The sequence below is a fragment of the Phodopus roborovskii genome, unplaced genomic scaffold, assembly GCF_943737965.1.
Source record: "Phodopus roborovskii unplaced genomic scaffold, PHOROB, whole genome shotgun sequence".
Taxonomy (NCBI): domain Eukaryota; kingdom Metazoa; phylum Chordata; class Mammalia; order Rodentia; family Cricetidae; genus Phodopus; species Phodopus roborovskii.
This window is the reverse complement of record NW_026126447.1, coordinates 33465451-33479093: the sequence shown is the minus strand read 5'-3', so window position 1 is coordinate 33479093 and position 13643 is coordinate 33465451. Positions and strand designations below refer to the sequence as shown.

Sequence of the window (13643 nt, the reverse complement as noted above, 5' to 3'; positions counted from 1 at the left end):
AGGTTGTACAGAAAGCCAAAGATAAAGGATTCCAACCCCTCTCCTTTTGTGCACTCAGGCTCTATGTTCTTGTGTTGTGTTGCAGTGATGTGTTTAGGAAAAGGGAGGAGCAATGTCTTCTTACTGGACACCATGGATACCCTAAGGACAGGTGGATCACTCCAGCAGGGAAGACCATAGCAGCAATAGCAGAATAGGTAAAATAACAAGGGCTCAACAAATAAAAGGATGATAAAATCAGCAGTAATACTGAAGAGTCTGAGGGGTGGGAAAGAATAAGGGTTAAGTGACGAGAAAGAAAGAAAATAGACATTATCCTGAGTTTTAAAAAATCCACTTCTTGATAAATCTTCTGATGCAAGGTTGCAGAACTATGAGGTTAGGATTATACAGACAACTGGAGCAATGTGAAGACCCTGACTTAGTTCTTCTACAAAATACAGTGAACAAGAACACATTTCCCAAACACTGACAGGAAGAGTGGCCTTCCATCTTCCTTTGCCTGCTGGCTGAGGTAGACTTTAACAGATTAGTTCACAATCTCTCCTCTTGCCTAATTACCTGAGCCTGTGAAACTAGAAGAAAATAAAGGACAGTAAGGCACATACCGCTAGGCCAGTGCTGTGACTGACAGAAATTGGCTGTCTCTAAATAAAACACTGACTCCAAAAACCTTCCACACATTTCCATGGAGAACCTAGCTGTCTCCAGATGCTGCTGACTCAGATCTATAGTTGTTAGGCTTCCTGTCTGGAGGCCTACAGCATGTCAAAAGTCTAGGGACTCTTTAGGTCCCAAGGAAAAGTTCCCCCAGACTCTTAGTGTTACTTTTATCCTTCATAAAGTGGGTTGTTTAGTTCATCGATGCAAATTGAAATAAATGTACACAAAGGAATAGATTTGAGGATGAAGACAGTAATATACAAAGGAATGAGGCTGAAGGGAGGAGAAAAAGGAAGAAAGATAAGAAGGAGGAAGGGAGGGAGAAAGGAAAGAAATAAACATTTAAAATACTGTCAAACAAGTAATTTAATGTAAAATTTATTGTGACACTCTACAGCTTCCATTTAAGTAGTCAATTCTAACCGTATACACCTAACTTAATTGTATAGATTTGGGGTCTGGCTAATTCCAGTTTGTGGTGTTTTTTATTGTGAAGTTTTTTAAATGGCAAAGTTTATAAAATCTTAAAAAAATGATGGCATGGGGAAAAGTTGAAATTAAACAGATTTTTTTATTTAGCAGACAAAAATATTAAGAAAAATACAAAATAGATTAAGGAAAGTTGAGGTCTTTTATGCTATGAAATTGGAATTACAATAAAAACAAGCCTTTTGAATTTTTATTCCAACATATTTTTCTACATCAAGGATTCAGTCTCTTAGATGCTGATACTTGATGCACACAGAGAAAGGCCACAGAGAATTCTGATTTCAGAGAGCAGAATAGATAGGCTTGCTGTTTTCTCATCCCTAGAGACTGTTAGGATGCCAGAATGTGAGTCAACCACCTGCACATGATCTGGGGAAGAAAATATACAACGAATGATTCAAATTCAATTCTAAACCAGGGAGAGAAATTAGAGGAATACACATCAAGGAAAATGAGCAAAGAGAGCTGAAGACCAGACCACACCCACCATAGGCACAACTGCAGAGAAAGCCAGGCAGCCCTGCTGAACACAGAAGGGATAGTGAATGTAGAAACGGCAGGGCAAAGCCTTTGCATAGGAACCGGACCAGGTATCCAAAGCAAGGTTTTGTTCTCAAAGTCACTGAGGCATAGGCTTGAAGGGACAGCATAGCTATGGGATACTGTCACCTCAGAGTGCAGGTGTCTGGAACTTAGCTAGACACGTGTGGTTTCATCCCATGCAAGTGGAAAGCAAAGGACTGCAAGACATGTGTGGGGATTCTGAGGTACTAAAATTCAAGGTAAGCAAGAAAACATGACTTTGCAGAAACAGAAATGTCAAAAACTAGAAGAGAACTTTAAAGTAAAAGTCCAGTAATTGGCATCTCCAGCAAGTCTGACACATGGGACCAGAACAGAAGGCCCTGACAGAGCACATGGCTATGAAGAGAAGGCCACAGTTTGTAAAAGTCCAACAACCATATTGGAAAATGGAAGGGAACAATGTCTCAGAATACAAGGCAAACCATCTAGCTATGCATGAGGGTCCAGCAGCCAATAGATATGGAGACGACAAAGAGAAAGACACAAGTGGAGAAATGTGCAAAGAAATAGTGGGGTTTCTTAAATCCTGACTCTTCAGTCAAGTCAAATGGGAAAGCCACTTTAATTGGCAAAGTCCAGAATGTCAAAACTAGAAAGTCTTTCAAAAGATAAAATTGTTGTGGCATATTGTTTATGAGTTAATTAAAGTTTGTCTAAGGATTCATGAAGCAAAGCCAGCCTTGAACTATAAAGATAAGCAGTGTTGAAACACACCTTTAATCCCAGCAGCCATATAGCTAGTCGGTGGCAATACACACCTTTAATTCCAGGACTCAGAAGACAAAGGCAGATGGATCTCTGTGAGTTCAAGGCTACCCAGGGCTATACAAGATTGAATCAGCCTAAAAGAGTAACAGAGCTCATGCCTTTAATCTCAGCACTTGATAGGAGCAGGGTCTTCAATAGTCAGTCTCAGGATTCTCCAGACACGGTCAGGAGATCATAGCTCTGGGATTGAAGTCTGAGGTTTGGTGGAGACAGGATCACCTTTCAGTCTGAGGTGGAGGTAAGAGCTAGTGTCTGGCTGCTTTGCTTTTCCGATCTTCAGCCTGACTCTGGGTCTTTTATTTTCATGCTAAAGAAAACTGCAAGTAACCAGCAAGGATGTCTGAGTGGCCACCCAAGTTTGTTGAAGTGACACTAGCTGCCAGATCTTGAGGCAGGAATACCTGTAGAGTCCTATTGGAAAGAAATCCACACTCTACCAACTACCAGGTAGGACAGATGGAAAGAAGGGAGCCACATGGAGACTGGCTTGCCACACAAGGAGGCTATCCAACCAAGGAAGAAGAGGAGAGAAGCCAGTGCCTGGAATGTTCCAGAGTGATGACCTGGAGCCATCTTCCTGATGTCTAATAGAGACAGTGATATATAACAGAAACACACAAGGTTAAGATGGTAGACAGACTGTAGGTCGGTAGGTAGTTAAATTTTAGGAAAAGAGAGGGGAAAAAAACTCTAAAAAGGAAAAATAAAATTAATTGGTTTCATTGCATTGGTCAAATGGAAGTTTTTTTCACTTTTAAAAATTCTCCTTTGAGTTTTGGAACAGCAAGAAATGTAACAATCACATTATAATACTTGGCTCTCTGTGGGACAAAACCACTAAAACCAACATAAATGTGGTTATTTGTTCTCTAGTTTTAAAAAGTCTGTATACAAAATAACACACAGTGTAGTGACAAATTATAGAGATGAAAAAAAAAAGAAAAAAAAAAGAAAAGAACAGGGAGAAATGGAGTAGAGGAATAACATTATAACATTTTTTTCTTGAAAAATAGTTCAAGAAGTTTCTGTTTGAAGAAAAAAATGGAATAAGTTTTTCTAACATTGCAGAGAACTGAGAAAGTCACAGAGCAGTGTGCAGATGGGTAAAACCTCCAATGCCTGTGACTCTGTGGCAGCTCTAGGGACAGATAGCATTTAGGGACATACACATTACCCACCGAAAAGATTAAAAGCAAAACAGTTGAAAGTGCTGGCACACATACTTCTTTTGAACTCTTAAAAAAGTCAACAGACGTGCCAGGTCATGCACCAGAACAAACACTGGTGCCCATGCTTCCTGCCAGCAGCAGTGGTATGCTGCTCAGAACAGAGGGAGCTGGTAAATGATGAGACATCACAGGCCAACGGTGAGCTGGATGAAGCCCTGTCAACCAGAGACAGCTCAGCAGACTCTGTAAAGACAGGGACAGTATGCCAACCCTAAGGAGCCCTCAGAGCAATGCTGCTCACTAGTGACACACACCTGTGCACATGCAGGACAGCCTGAAAGCACATGGCAGATCATACACACACTATATGATCTGAAAGAGGACCCATAGAGGAAGGGGAGTGGGCAGTGAGGAGGACAAGCAGGAAAAAATGTGTCAGGACTCCCTATTATGACAACTGGAACATATGTGATCGTTTTTTAAGATACTGTGTTAGCATAGAATTATTTTTCCATTCTGAGGACTGAACTTGCAGTTTGCACATGATAGACAAGTGCTCTACCATGAAACAGCACTTCCAGATCCTGTATTATTTTACTCTGGTCTTCAGCATATGAAATTTAAAGAGAGAAGGAAGTAGTGTGTACAAAAGGACCTTGGAAGAAATATCTTTAATGACTTGGCACCATCCTGCTGTTATTAGCAGTATCTGACATGTAATTAAGGGGAAAAAATTGAAGAGTGAGTATATTGAAGGGACCCAGCCCCCTGCTTCAGCAGCCATGACAGGCTGCAGAAAATAACCAGCAAGGCATAGGCCCCTGACTCAGCAACATGTGTTGAGACCCCAACCTTGCCCTAATCACTAGGAAACAACGTGCAGATGCCCTCCATGTGACGAGGAACCAATCAGAAGTTAGTTGGTGGGCTCTGGATGTGCTTTACTGATAACAGTAGAATGCAGGGCATAGCAATTTCCCGGGATGGCCTCTAGGTATAGCAACCTTTCTGCAGCTGCAGTTGACCAAACAACTAAGAACAGGTTGCCCAAGTGTGGAGGTGAACCAATCGTGACACTGTTGCTATGCAACTAGTGAACCCCCAGACACTCCCCTTGATCTACCCCCAATATATGCCCTGCTCCACTGCTGCTCAGGGACTCTCCTACTCCACCCACTATGTTGGATGGATAGAGGACCCGGGTTAACTCGAGTTACTTGTAAATTAAATAGACTCTTTGCTTTTGCACCAGATCTGGTCTCTTTGTGGTTTTGGGGTTTCGGAGTCTGGGCACAACAATATAAGTGTGGAAGTTAGAGGAAAACCTCATGTATACATCCTTGTCTTCTACCTCATTTGAGACAGTTGACCACCACTGCTTCTACCTAGCTGGCCTGCAAGGTTCCTGGAATTTTCTGGTCTCTAAGTCCCATCACACCCTTAGAGCACTGGTAGTAAAGACACCATACTACTTTACCTAACTTTACATGGGTTACAGTGGTTCAAACTCAACTTCTCATGCTTGTATGGCAAGTGTTTTACTCACTGAATCATTTCCAAAGGTCTTCTTTTTCTTTTAATAAGATTTTAATATACAGGTACTTGCATATTTAGTTTAGTATATATGGTGGTTTGAATGAAAATGGGGCCCATAGGCTCATATATTTGCATGCTTAGTCCCCAGTTAATGAACAGTTTGAGAAGGATTAGAAGGATTAGGAGATATTGTCTTGTTAAACCAGGTGCCATTGCATTTTGAAAGTATGTAATCTGCTTTTTTTTTTTTTTTTTTTTTTTTTTGACATTGCAGAGGTTAATGAGAGATTTCCTTGACTCTCAGGAAAAAGACTTGGGCTTTGCACTTTGAAACAGTGTAGAGACTATGAAAAACTATGGGAACTTTTGAGGTTGGACCGAATGTTGATGGGGAGATGCCCCTTCTGTATAACAAGTCCAAGCATTCGCTGGTAATCGAAGACCACTTGGAAATACATAGATTTATAGAAATAGGTTAATAATGAAGACAGAGCTAGTCAATAAGAAGCTCTAGCAATTGGCCAACAGTTTTATAATTAATATAGCATTTGTGTTTTTATCTGGAGCAAGGAGGCTTCGGAATAGTGTGGAACAGAAACCTCCATCTACAAAATGGCGACACCAACATGGGTTGCAAGAATTTCCATATAAAACCTAATAAAAACTTTAAAAGGGATTCTAACAACAAAAGAACAGAGACAAGCACAACTTCATAGTAGCAGCATTTTCTTGGGTGGGCTGTTTGCTAGAGACAAGCAGAGGCTCTTTTAAGACAGGCCTCCCTGACTCAGCATAAGTGGCAAAAAACGGCACTGCTCTTTTAAAGAGGCTCAGCTACCAAACCATTAAATGGTGCATACGAGCAGCTGGCAGCAGCAGTGACCACATCTCCAAGCCACACAGCATGCTTCATGGCAGATTTAGCTTTTACTCATACAGACTAATAAGATTTAAGAGTCGAGTCAGTGAGCACAGCTCCCAGTTCTGGCAGTAAACATACTCCTGCCATGTTGGAAAGCCAGCAGCTAAAACAGCCACAGCTTTAATTTTAGCAATGCTGTTTAGCAGATGAAAGACTTGTGGCCAGAAAAGGGTAGTACTGTACAGTAAAGACAGATTCAGAGGGAAAAAGAAAAACCTCTGAAGGGTTTATAGTGTGTTTAAAAATATATGTCAGTTTAGGAGAGAAAAGAAAAAGGGTAAAGTGGTTAAAAAAAGAAACAGAATAGCTGGACAGTGGTGGCACACACCCATAATCCCAGCAGCTGGGAGGCAGAGCCAGGCATATCTCTGTGATGTCAAGGCCAGCCTGGTTTATAGCATGGGTTCCAGAACAACAAAAGTTACATAGGGAAACGCTGTCTCAAATAAATAAATAAATAAATAAATAATAGAAATACAGTAAAAGGAAAAAAAAAAAAACAGCTACATATGGATGGAAAATATAGAGTCTGGACACCTTGTGTTATTGTGTTGTCTTTAAATTGTTTGATGAGAAAAGGCAACAACTGCTAACAGACCTTTGATTATAAATGCTGCTGGATTAATTCAACCTATATATTTTGAAATTGCTTTGACTTCAAAATTTAAGTCTAAGGACATTACTTTGGAAAAGAGGTTCTGTTTTTGTTTCCATAGAAAATGAAAAGCTCTGGATTCCTTCCAGGCTAACATGGCTTGATGAAGCCAGACCCCCTGAAGCAGTAGCCCAGGTGATCCAACACCCAAAACAGCTGAGACGATGCAGCCTTGCAGACTTCTATAGCTAGGATTTGACCAGGTTTCTGGGTTTTCTCAGGATCCCCTTGGGATTGACAGTGCCCCCCCCAAACAGCAGGAAGCAATTTGGCGAGAACGATGTCCAAAATCACAAATGTTGTTTATAAATGTTTGTTTTCATTTAAACAGGGTTGGTTATAAATGGTAAATGATCACAGCCAATCTCTAAAGAAAAAAATGAGGAATATGATATAAAAATGAATATTTTGTATTGGCATGGATTTTTTAATTTATACAATTTAAGGTCAATTTTGTGATATGTATATTTCTTCTCTTGTTTAGATATTATGTTTATACAGCTCATTTAAAAATATAATGTATAATTAAATACAGATTATAGTCACCTATGATAGTCAAAACTTATAATCATGTTAGTTACGTTTTCTAGATATATAGAGATATATTTCAAATGGATACATATTCTTCAAACCTTTCAAAGACCTATAGAATATGGCATTTAAAATGGTTTAGGGTTTTTTATGGCAAAGAGACACAACTGCTCTTGGCAACACCAATTAAGTCAGAAAGGAGGATGGGCATCAAAGAAACTTGATATGGAGTTGTTTTCAATATGGCGAGACTAGCCATTTGGGCAAGGAACTACTCTTGTCTGGACTGTTTTACTATATGCTATATAAGGTGTACATGCAGGGCCCATAGGAAAGTGACTGCTGACCTTGAAAAAACAATATGGGACATTGCTGCTGGGTTCCTGCTTCATGGAAGAGTCTACCAGACATTCTGCAGGACACAGAGACAAATGACTGAAAAACTGACAATGAAGGTAGACAGTTTAAACATTCCTGCTTCACTGAGAAGTCTGCAAGACACATTAGGCCTGTACGCTGAAGAAGGATGTGCCCACATTATAGAAGAGCTTTGGGTGACTGTCCAGGCAGCGAGATGTCTCTGTCAATTCTAGAGTTTATATATTATCCTTTTGAGGTCTTTGATGGGGCTGAAGACAGTTATGGTTATGGGTTTCCTTAGTTATGATTAAAGATAAGTTACACATAAAACTTTAGACTCACAAAGATAGGATAGATGATAGAACATTTTCTTTAAAAATTGCCAAAGGTTAATGAATATTGTTAATTATAGTTCATACTTGATAACTGTTGTTATATATAATTTTACTGTTAAAGTTAAAACCTTTCTTTTTATTTCGACAGAAAAGAGGAGATGATGGGGGGTATCCTTCTGTATATATGTTTCTTTTTTGGTTCATGAATAAAACACTGATTGGCCAGGCAGAAAGATAGGCGGGGCTAGGAAATGAGGAGAAGGCTGGGGAGAGAGGTGAAGAGATGTCATGTAGCCACCAAAGGTGTAATATGTCTAGGCTTTCTCCAATGGAAATACATAGATTTATAGAAATGGGTTAATAATTAAGACAGAGCTAGGAATAAGAAGCTCTGACAATTGACCAACAGTTATATAATTAATATAGCATCCGTGTGCTTATTTGGGGCTGCAGGGCAGTGGGACCTGGCGGGACAAGAAACTCCAGCAACAGAATGTATTTTGCATTATGATATAGCTACAAGCCTGTAGGGGTCAGAGAGTGGAATGCGGAGGTTGAATGAAAACTTCCTCCATAGGTTCATATATTTGCATGTTTAGTTCTTAGTTGGTGTTTGAGAAGGATTAGATGGATCATGAGGTATGACTTTGGTGGAGTAGGTTTGGCCTTGTTAGAGGAGGTATGTTCCTAATCTGTTCTTTGTATTTCTAGTTTGAGAATGTATTGCTAGTTGACCTTGAAGGTATCTTCACTTCCATTAACAGAGCCAGATAATGACTATTCATCTGCCAGATCTGACTCAAATATCATTCTCTCTCTCGTTTCTTTCCCTTATGCCTATTTACTGAAATGCTGAGAGCCTTTACCATTTATTACAGAAATAACAATCAATAATCTAGGTATCAACCCACCAGAATTAAATTGTGATGGAGAAAACTTGCCTTGCAATGTCTGCAATACAGACTCCAAAATATCTGTTGCTATGAATTTGGCTGTATAATCTTGATATATAGAACATATACTGGGTGCTTTATATTCTCAAAAAGACCCCAGAGAAAGGAAGTTCCTCACCGGTATCAGCAGTAAGAGCACCCCAGGTTGGAAGCTGCGGTCTCTAAATCTCACATTGCCTCTCCCTTTGATCTTGTGTTAGGAAAAGATGGGAATACAGATCAAGCTCCATTCTCCTTCCACAGCTTATGCAAGTTGTCATGGCTACTATGATGCTGTGTTTCCAGCTACCAGGAAAGCAAAAGCAAACCCCAACACATATGGTGTTTCTTCCTGTTTTTACATTTATCAATTATAAACTAGTGTTTCTTCCTTGTTTTACATTTACCAATATAAACTCCTAGTTTAACTAACCACACAACAGTAGTTTTACATACCAACTCTCCTTCTCCCATCTTAGAAACCATAGCCCCTTTCTCCACCTCTTAAGTTTGCCCACAAGTTTTATAAGTCACAACCCCTCAGAGACTTAAGTTTGCCTGGATGTTTTACAAGTCAGGACTCCTCCCTTTTGTCAAGACCTTATCTGCCTTCCTGGCTCTGAGAGACATGCATGGCCAGTATCTTTGCCATTGTCAGAGAATTGTCAATTGTGTCTGTGGATATAAAAACTACAAATCTTGTGGGATCTGAGAGAATTTTTATTTTTTTTATTACAGTTTATTTAATTTTTTGGTTTTCCAAGACAGGGTTTCTCTTTATTGCTTTGGAGGTTGTCCTAAAACTCGCTCTATAGACCATGCTGGCCTCAAACTCACAGAGATTTGCTTGCCTAGGCCTCCCAAGTGCTGGGATTAAAGGCGGGAGCCACCAACACTCAGCTTCTAAGAGAATTTTTAAGAAGAGAGCTTTTAGAGAAAGAACTTTTGAGAAAAACTTTTGAGGAAGAACTTTTTTTTTTTTTTAACACATAAAAGGCCATGAGAAGAATGATGCATGTATGAACTGATTTGTTCACCCTCAGACCTTTTAGCCAGCCCTACCCGCCTGCGGTAAGCCTCAAGCCTAGACCCTGAGAGGACATTGTGGCTGGACCTGGGAAGTCCTTGTCATGGAAACAGTGTTTCTATGTAATCTACACAGGCCTCAAAGTAACTATGCCACCCCGAACTTACAACAATCCCCCTTCTACCTTCCAAGAACTTGGATATGTATCCCAGGTGTGCCCCACCACAACAAGATCAAATGTCTCTCTCTTAATTATGTGCACTCATACCCATCCACGCTCTATGACAGGTTCCCACATCCTAGCCCTCCGCACACTGGAGCTTATGGCTGTGAAGTGATTTCTAATGATAAACCGATGGGCTTTTATCTTCCCCCACCAGATTGTACAGTCCAGGAGCACACATAGTGTTTCTCACCAATAAAGCCCCAAGGTACAGCAAAGTGACTGGCAGAGGGCAGGCTTTCTGTAATATTATAAACTAATGAGATGAATACACCAGAGAATATACAAGTAAAAATGAGCAAGGGTTACAGAAGCAAAAGAGACAAGTTCTTATTCCTTCGACCTAGCCACTCTTCTGAGACCCTGCTCTTATTTCTTAGAAGACAAGGAGGATTTCTTGAAAATCTGTTCTTCTGGAGTCTAGCAGCAATCTCTCCTTATCTATAAACACCCACTCTGTGCCCATCGAATAAATCCATGAATGATGTGTGTGAGTATCTGAGATTAGGAGAAATGTTACTCTGTGAATTCACTGTGGGGGCAGTGGGGAGAGGGAAGAGTGCTATTTTGTGAGTTGACACAAACTCAGTTATACTACCGAAATAAAAGGAGCCCAGGGTGAGAAGCTGGGAGAGCACAGCTGAGGAGTCCGAGGCAGATGGCTAGCATTAGGAAAAGCAAAGATTCCACAGAGTGAAAGGCTAAATGCAAAACTGCACAGCTGGCTGTGAAAACAGGGTGTTTTTTCATCTGATGAAAGACTCGTATTCAACCAGGTGAGCTGCGCATGGCGTGTGCAAGAGCACTTGCTTGCTCATCCATGGACTGGCTGCAATGCAGCCTTTTGAATGTTGGAGGATCAGATTTGTGGGTTGCCAAGAGCATTTAAAAAAAAAAAAACAATATGAGAGTTTGGCCAGGCATTGGTGGAGCAAGCCTTTAATCCCAGCACTTGGGAGGCAGAGGCAGGTGGATCTCTGTGAGTTCAAGGCCAACCTAGCCTAGCCTACAGAGTTAGTTCCAGGACAGGTTCCAAAACAATACAGAGAAACCCTGTCTGCAAAAACCAAAAATAAATAAATAAATAAATAATAAAATAAAAATAAATAAAAAAAATTTTACAAGCATTCAGTATTCCCACAAATTTTCTCTTATTTTTCCATATATCTGTGCTACACTGGAAGAGGAAATGTATGTATTTCTCCCTGTGGGTCATGTCACTATCTACAACAGTTACAATTAGAATAAGTTCCCAAGGGGAACCTAATCCTGGTTCTAAAGTAAGGTACCTCACCAGTATAAGCTAAAGGCAGCAATAGTCTACAATGTATAAATATGTAAACAGTAACATAAAACAATAACTGATACTTATTAAGACCTTTCAATGCTGCAAGTGTTGAAAGCCTTTCTTTCAACTACAAATCTCCATCACTGTGAGTTTTATAATCTTGTATCCTTCTGATTGTAGCATCTAATAACACTGTACTAATAATTGTGAATATTAAACAGTAGAAACATAATATTGATTCTAAGCTTTTTGCCTAAAGACAGCAAATTTATACTGAAAAAAAATTTAGTCAACTCTCTATTCTCCATCTATATTGTTCCCTCCTCCTGTAGTATTTATTTTTTCATTCACTGTGACCAGAAAAACTGATAGGTGTATTTCTCAGCTCTTATGGGATAAGGAAATGATTTTTGTTTCCTCTGATCAAATCCCTACATCCAGCTATTACTAAGGACAAATGATGAACAGACTCATTAAAATGACTTGAGCAGAATAAAGCCTTTTAAGCCTTAAAGATGTTTAAAGATCTGGAAGTCTTAGGGTATCTAAAGTGCAACCTTAGATATTCTGGGTTAAAATACTTGAAAAGTTACCTTTTGGAAGTTAAGTCCTTGTGCCCAGGAACAATTCTTGGGGTTTGGAACATCTTCCCAAAACAACTTTTTCATTCTGCAAAGGAGAAATGAAGCACTGTGATTAGAGAATTACTCAGAATGAATAAACATTAACAGTTAACAGGCACACAGAGTAAGCACAAGTCCACCAGGTCACCTCAGTGGGGACACACAAAGTGTTCACTAAATTTCTATGAAGAACAAATTAATAGCCAACCCTTTCTTACTGAAAGCAGTGTGCCAGACACTGTACTCCTCCCTTACGCAAGTGTTCCTTAGAAAATGTTTTAAATGGCCATCACATGGGCTGTCAGAAACAAGGCTCACCCGCCCCCTGCCAATATGGTACCACCCCAGTGGTTCAACTACAGCCCAAGATCAGAGTGTAATGAATGTCTTCCCTCCTTCATTTGATAGAAGACTAAAGTGTCTACAGATTTGACATGTCTGAGGAAACCCCGTGAGCTGGGTGTCTCAGCCGAATCGTGTGGCACCCACAGAGCCACAGGGAAGTCAAGGCCATTTTGTCAAGCTGGATACCCCTGAGCTTTCTGAAGCACTGTCCTCTGAATGGCAGAGTGCTGCCTGCTGCCATGACAGACTGCTTCAGATAGCCATGAAACATTACTTGTAAGGCCCCATGATCTCACTAAAATCTTCAGTTCAGAATACAGACCTCTAAAAGTCATTTTACCAAACCTAAGAATATGCTATCCAGGATTTCCTGCTACATGTCAGCTGATTCCTGGATGCATATAAAGAAAAAGATTTTTTATTTTGTTTTGTTTTTTTTTTTTTTTGTTTATTTGTTTTTAGTTTTGAGACAAAGTTTCTCTTTGTAGCCCTGGCTGTCCTTTATACACCAGGCTGGCCTCCAACTCAGAGATCTGCTTGCTTCTTCCTTCCAAGTGCTGGGATTAAAGGCATATATATGCCACCATGCCCCAGCAAGAAAAAAAATTTGAAGAATTCTGTCTTCAAGTTTATGTTGTCTTATCAAGGTAAACAGTCATTTGCTGTAAACAACCTCTTCTTTTGTGTCATATTAATTGTATATGGAAGACATCTAAAGACAGTTTCAATACTTTTATACTTGTTAGTATTATGACTTATTACATATATAAATATATGTAAATTATACTCTTTATGGCAAAAGCCCTTAGCACCAAGTGCAATACCTCTGGTGTGAGATTAACAGTGTTCCAAGCAGTAGGACACAAGAGGAAATAATTATGGGCACAATCACATACAGCCCTGCATCATTCTGTTGCTTGTCCATATCATCTGAAAGACAGACACGAGTCAAACCATCAGCCACTTAAAGAGACTATTCCATAAAATCATCTACAGAACACACAATCTAATTTCCTAAATCTGAATTACCTCCAAACATACAAAACCTTAAGAAAGAAGAAAACAGGAGCTGTAGAGATGGCCTGGCTGTTCTTGCAATGGACCCAGGTTCATTTCCCAGAACCCACATGGCAGTTCACCACCATCTACAACTTCAGTTCCAGGATATCTGATATCTGATTCCCTCTTGGCC

At 39.9% G+C, this 13643-nt stretch overlaps 1 protein-coding gene across 3 annotated transcripts in view; it reads right to left on the bottom strand.

The window, feature by feature from the left end:
• Positions 1 to 13643, bottom strand: part of Lepr (leptin receptor) — a 117904-nt gene that overhangs the window by 44885 nt on the left and 59376 nt on the right. For all 3 annotated transcript variants that reach the window (XR_007834748.1, XR_007834747.1, XM_051188237.1), the window contains exons 17-18: positions 13276 to 13381; positions 12077 to 12152 (exon numbers count right to left, since the gene is read on the bottom strand). Coding sequence is in view for 1 of the 3 variants with exons in the window: in XM_051188237.1 (XP_051044194.1) it covers positions 12077 to 12152; positions 13276 to 13381 (182 nt within the window). In the remaining 2 variants the exon portion in view is untranslated. The remainder of the gene's footprint in view (positions 1 to 12076; positions 12153 to 13275; positions 13382 to 13643) is intronic.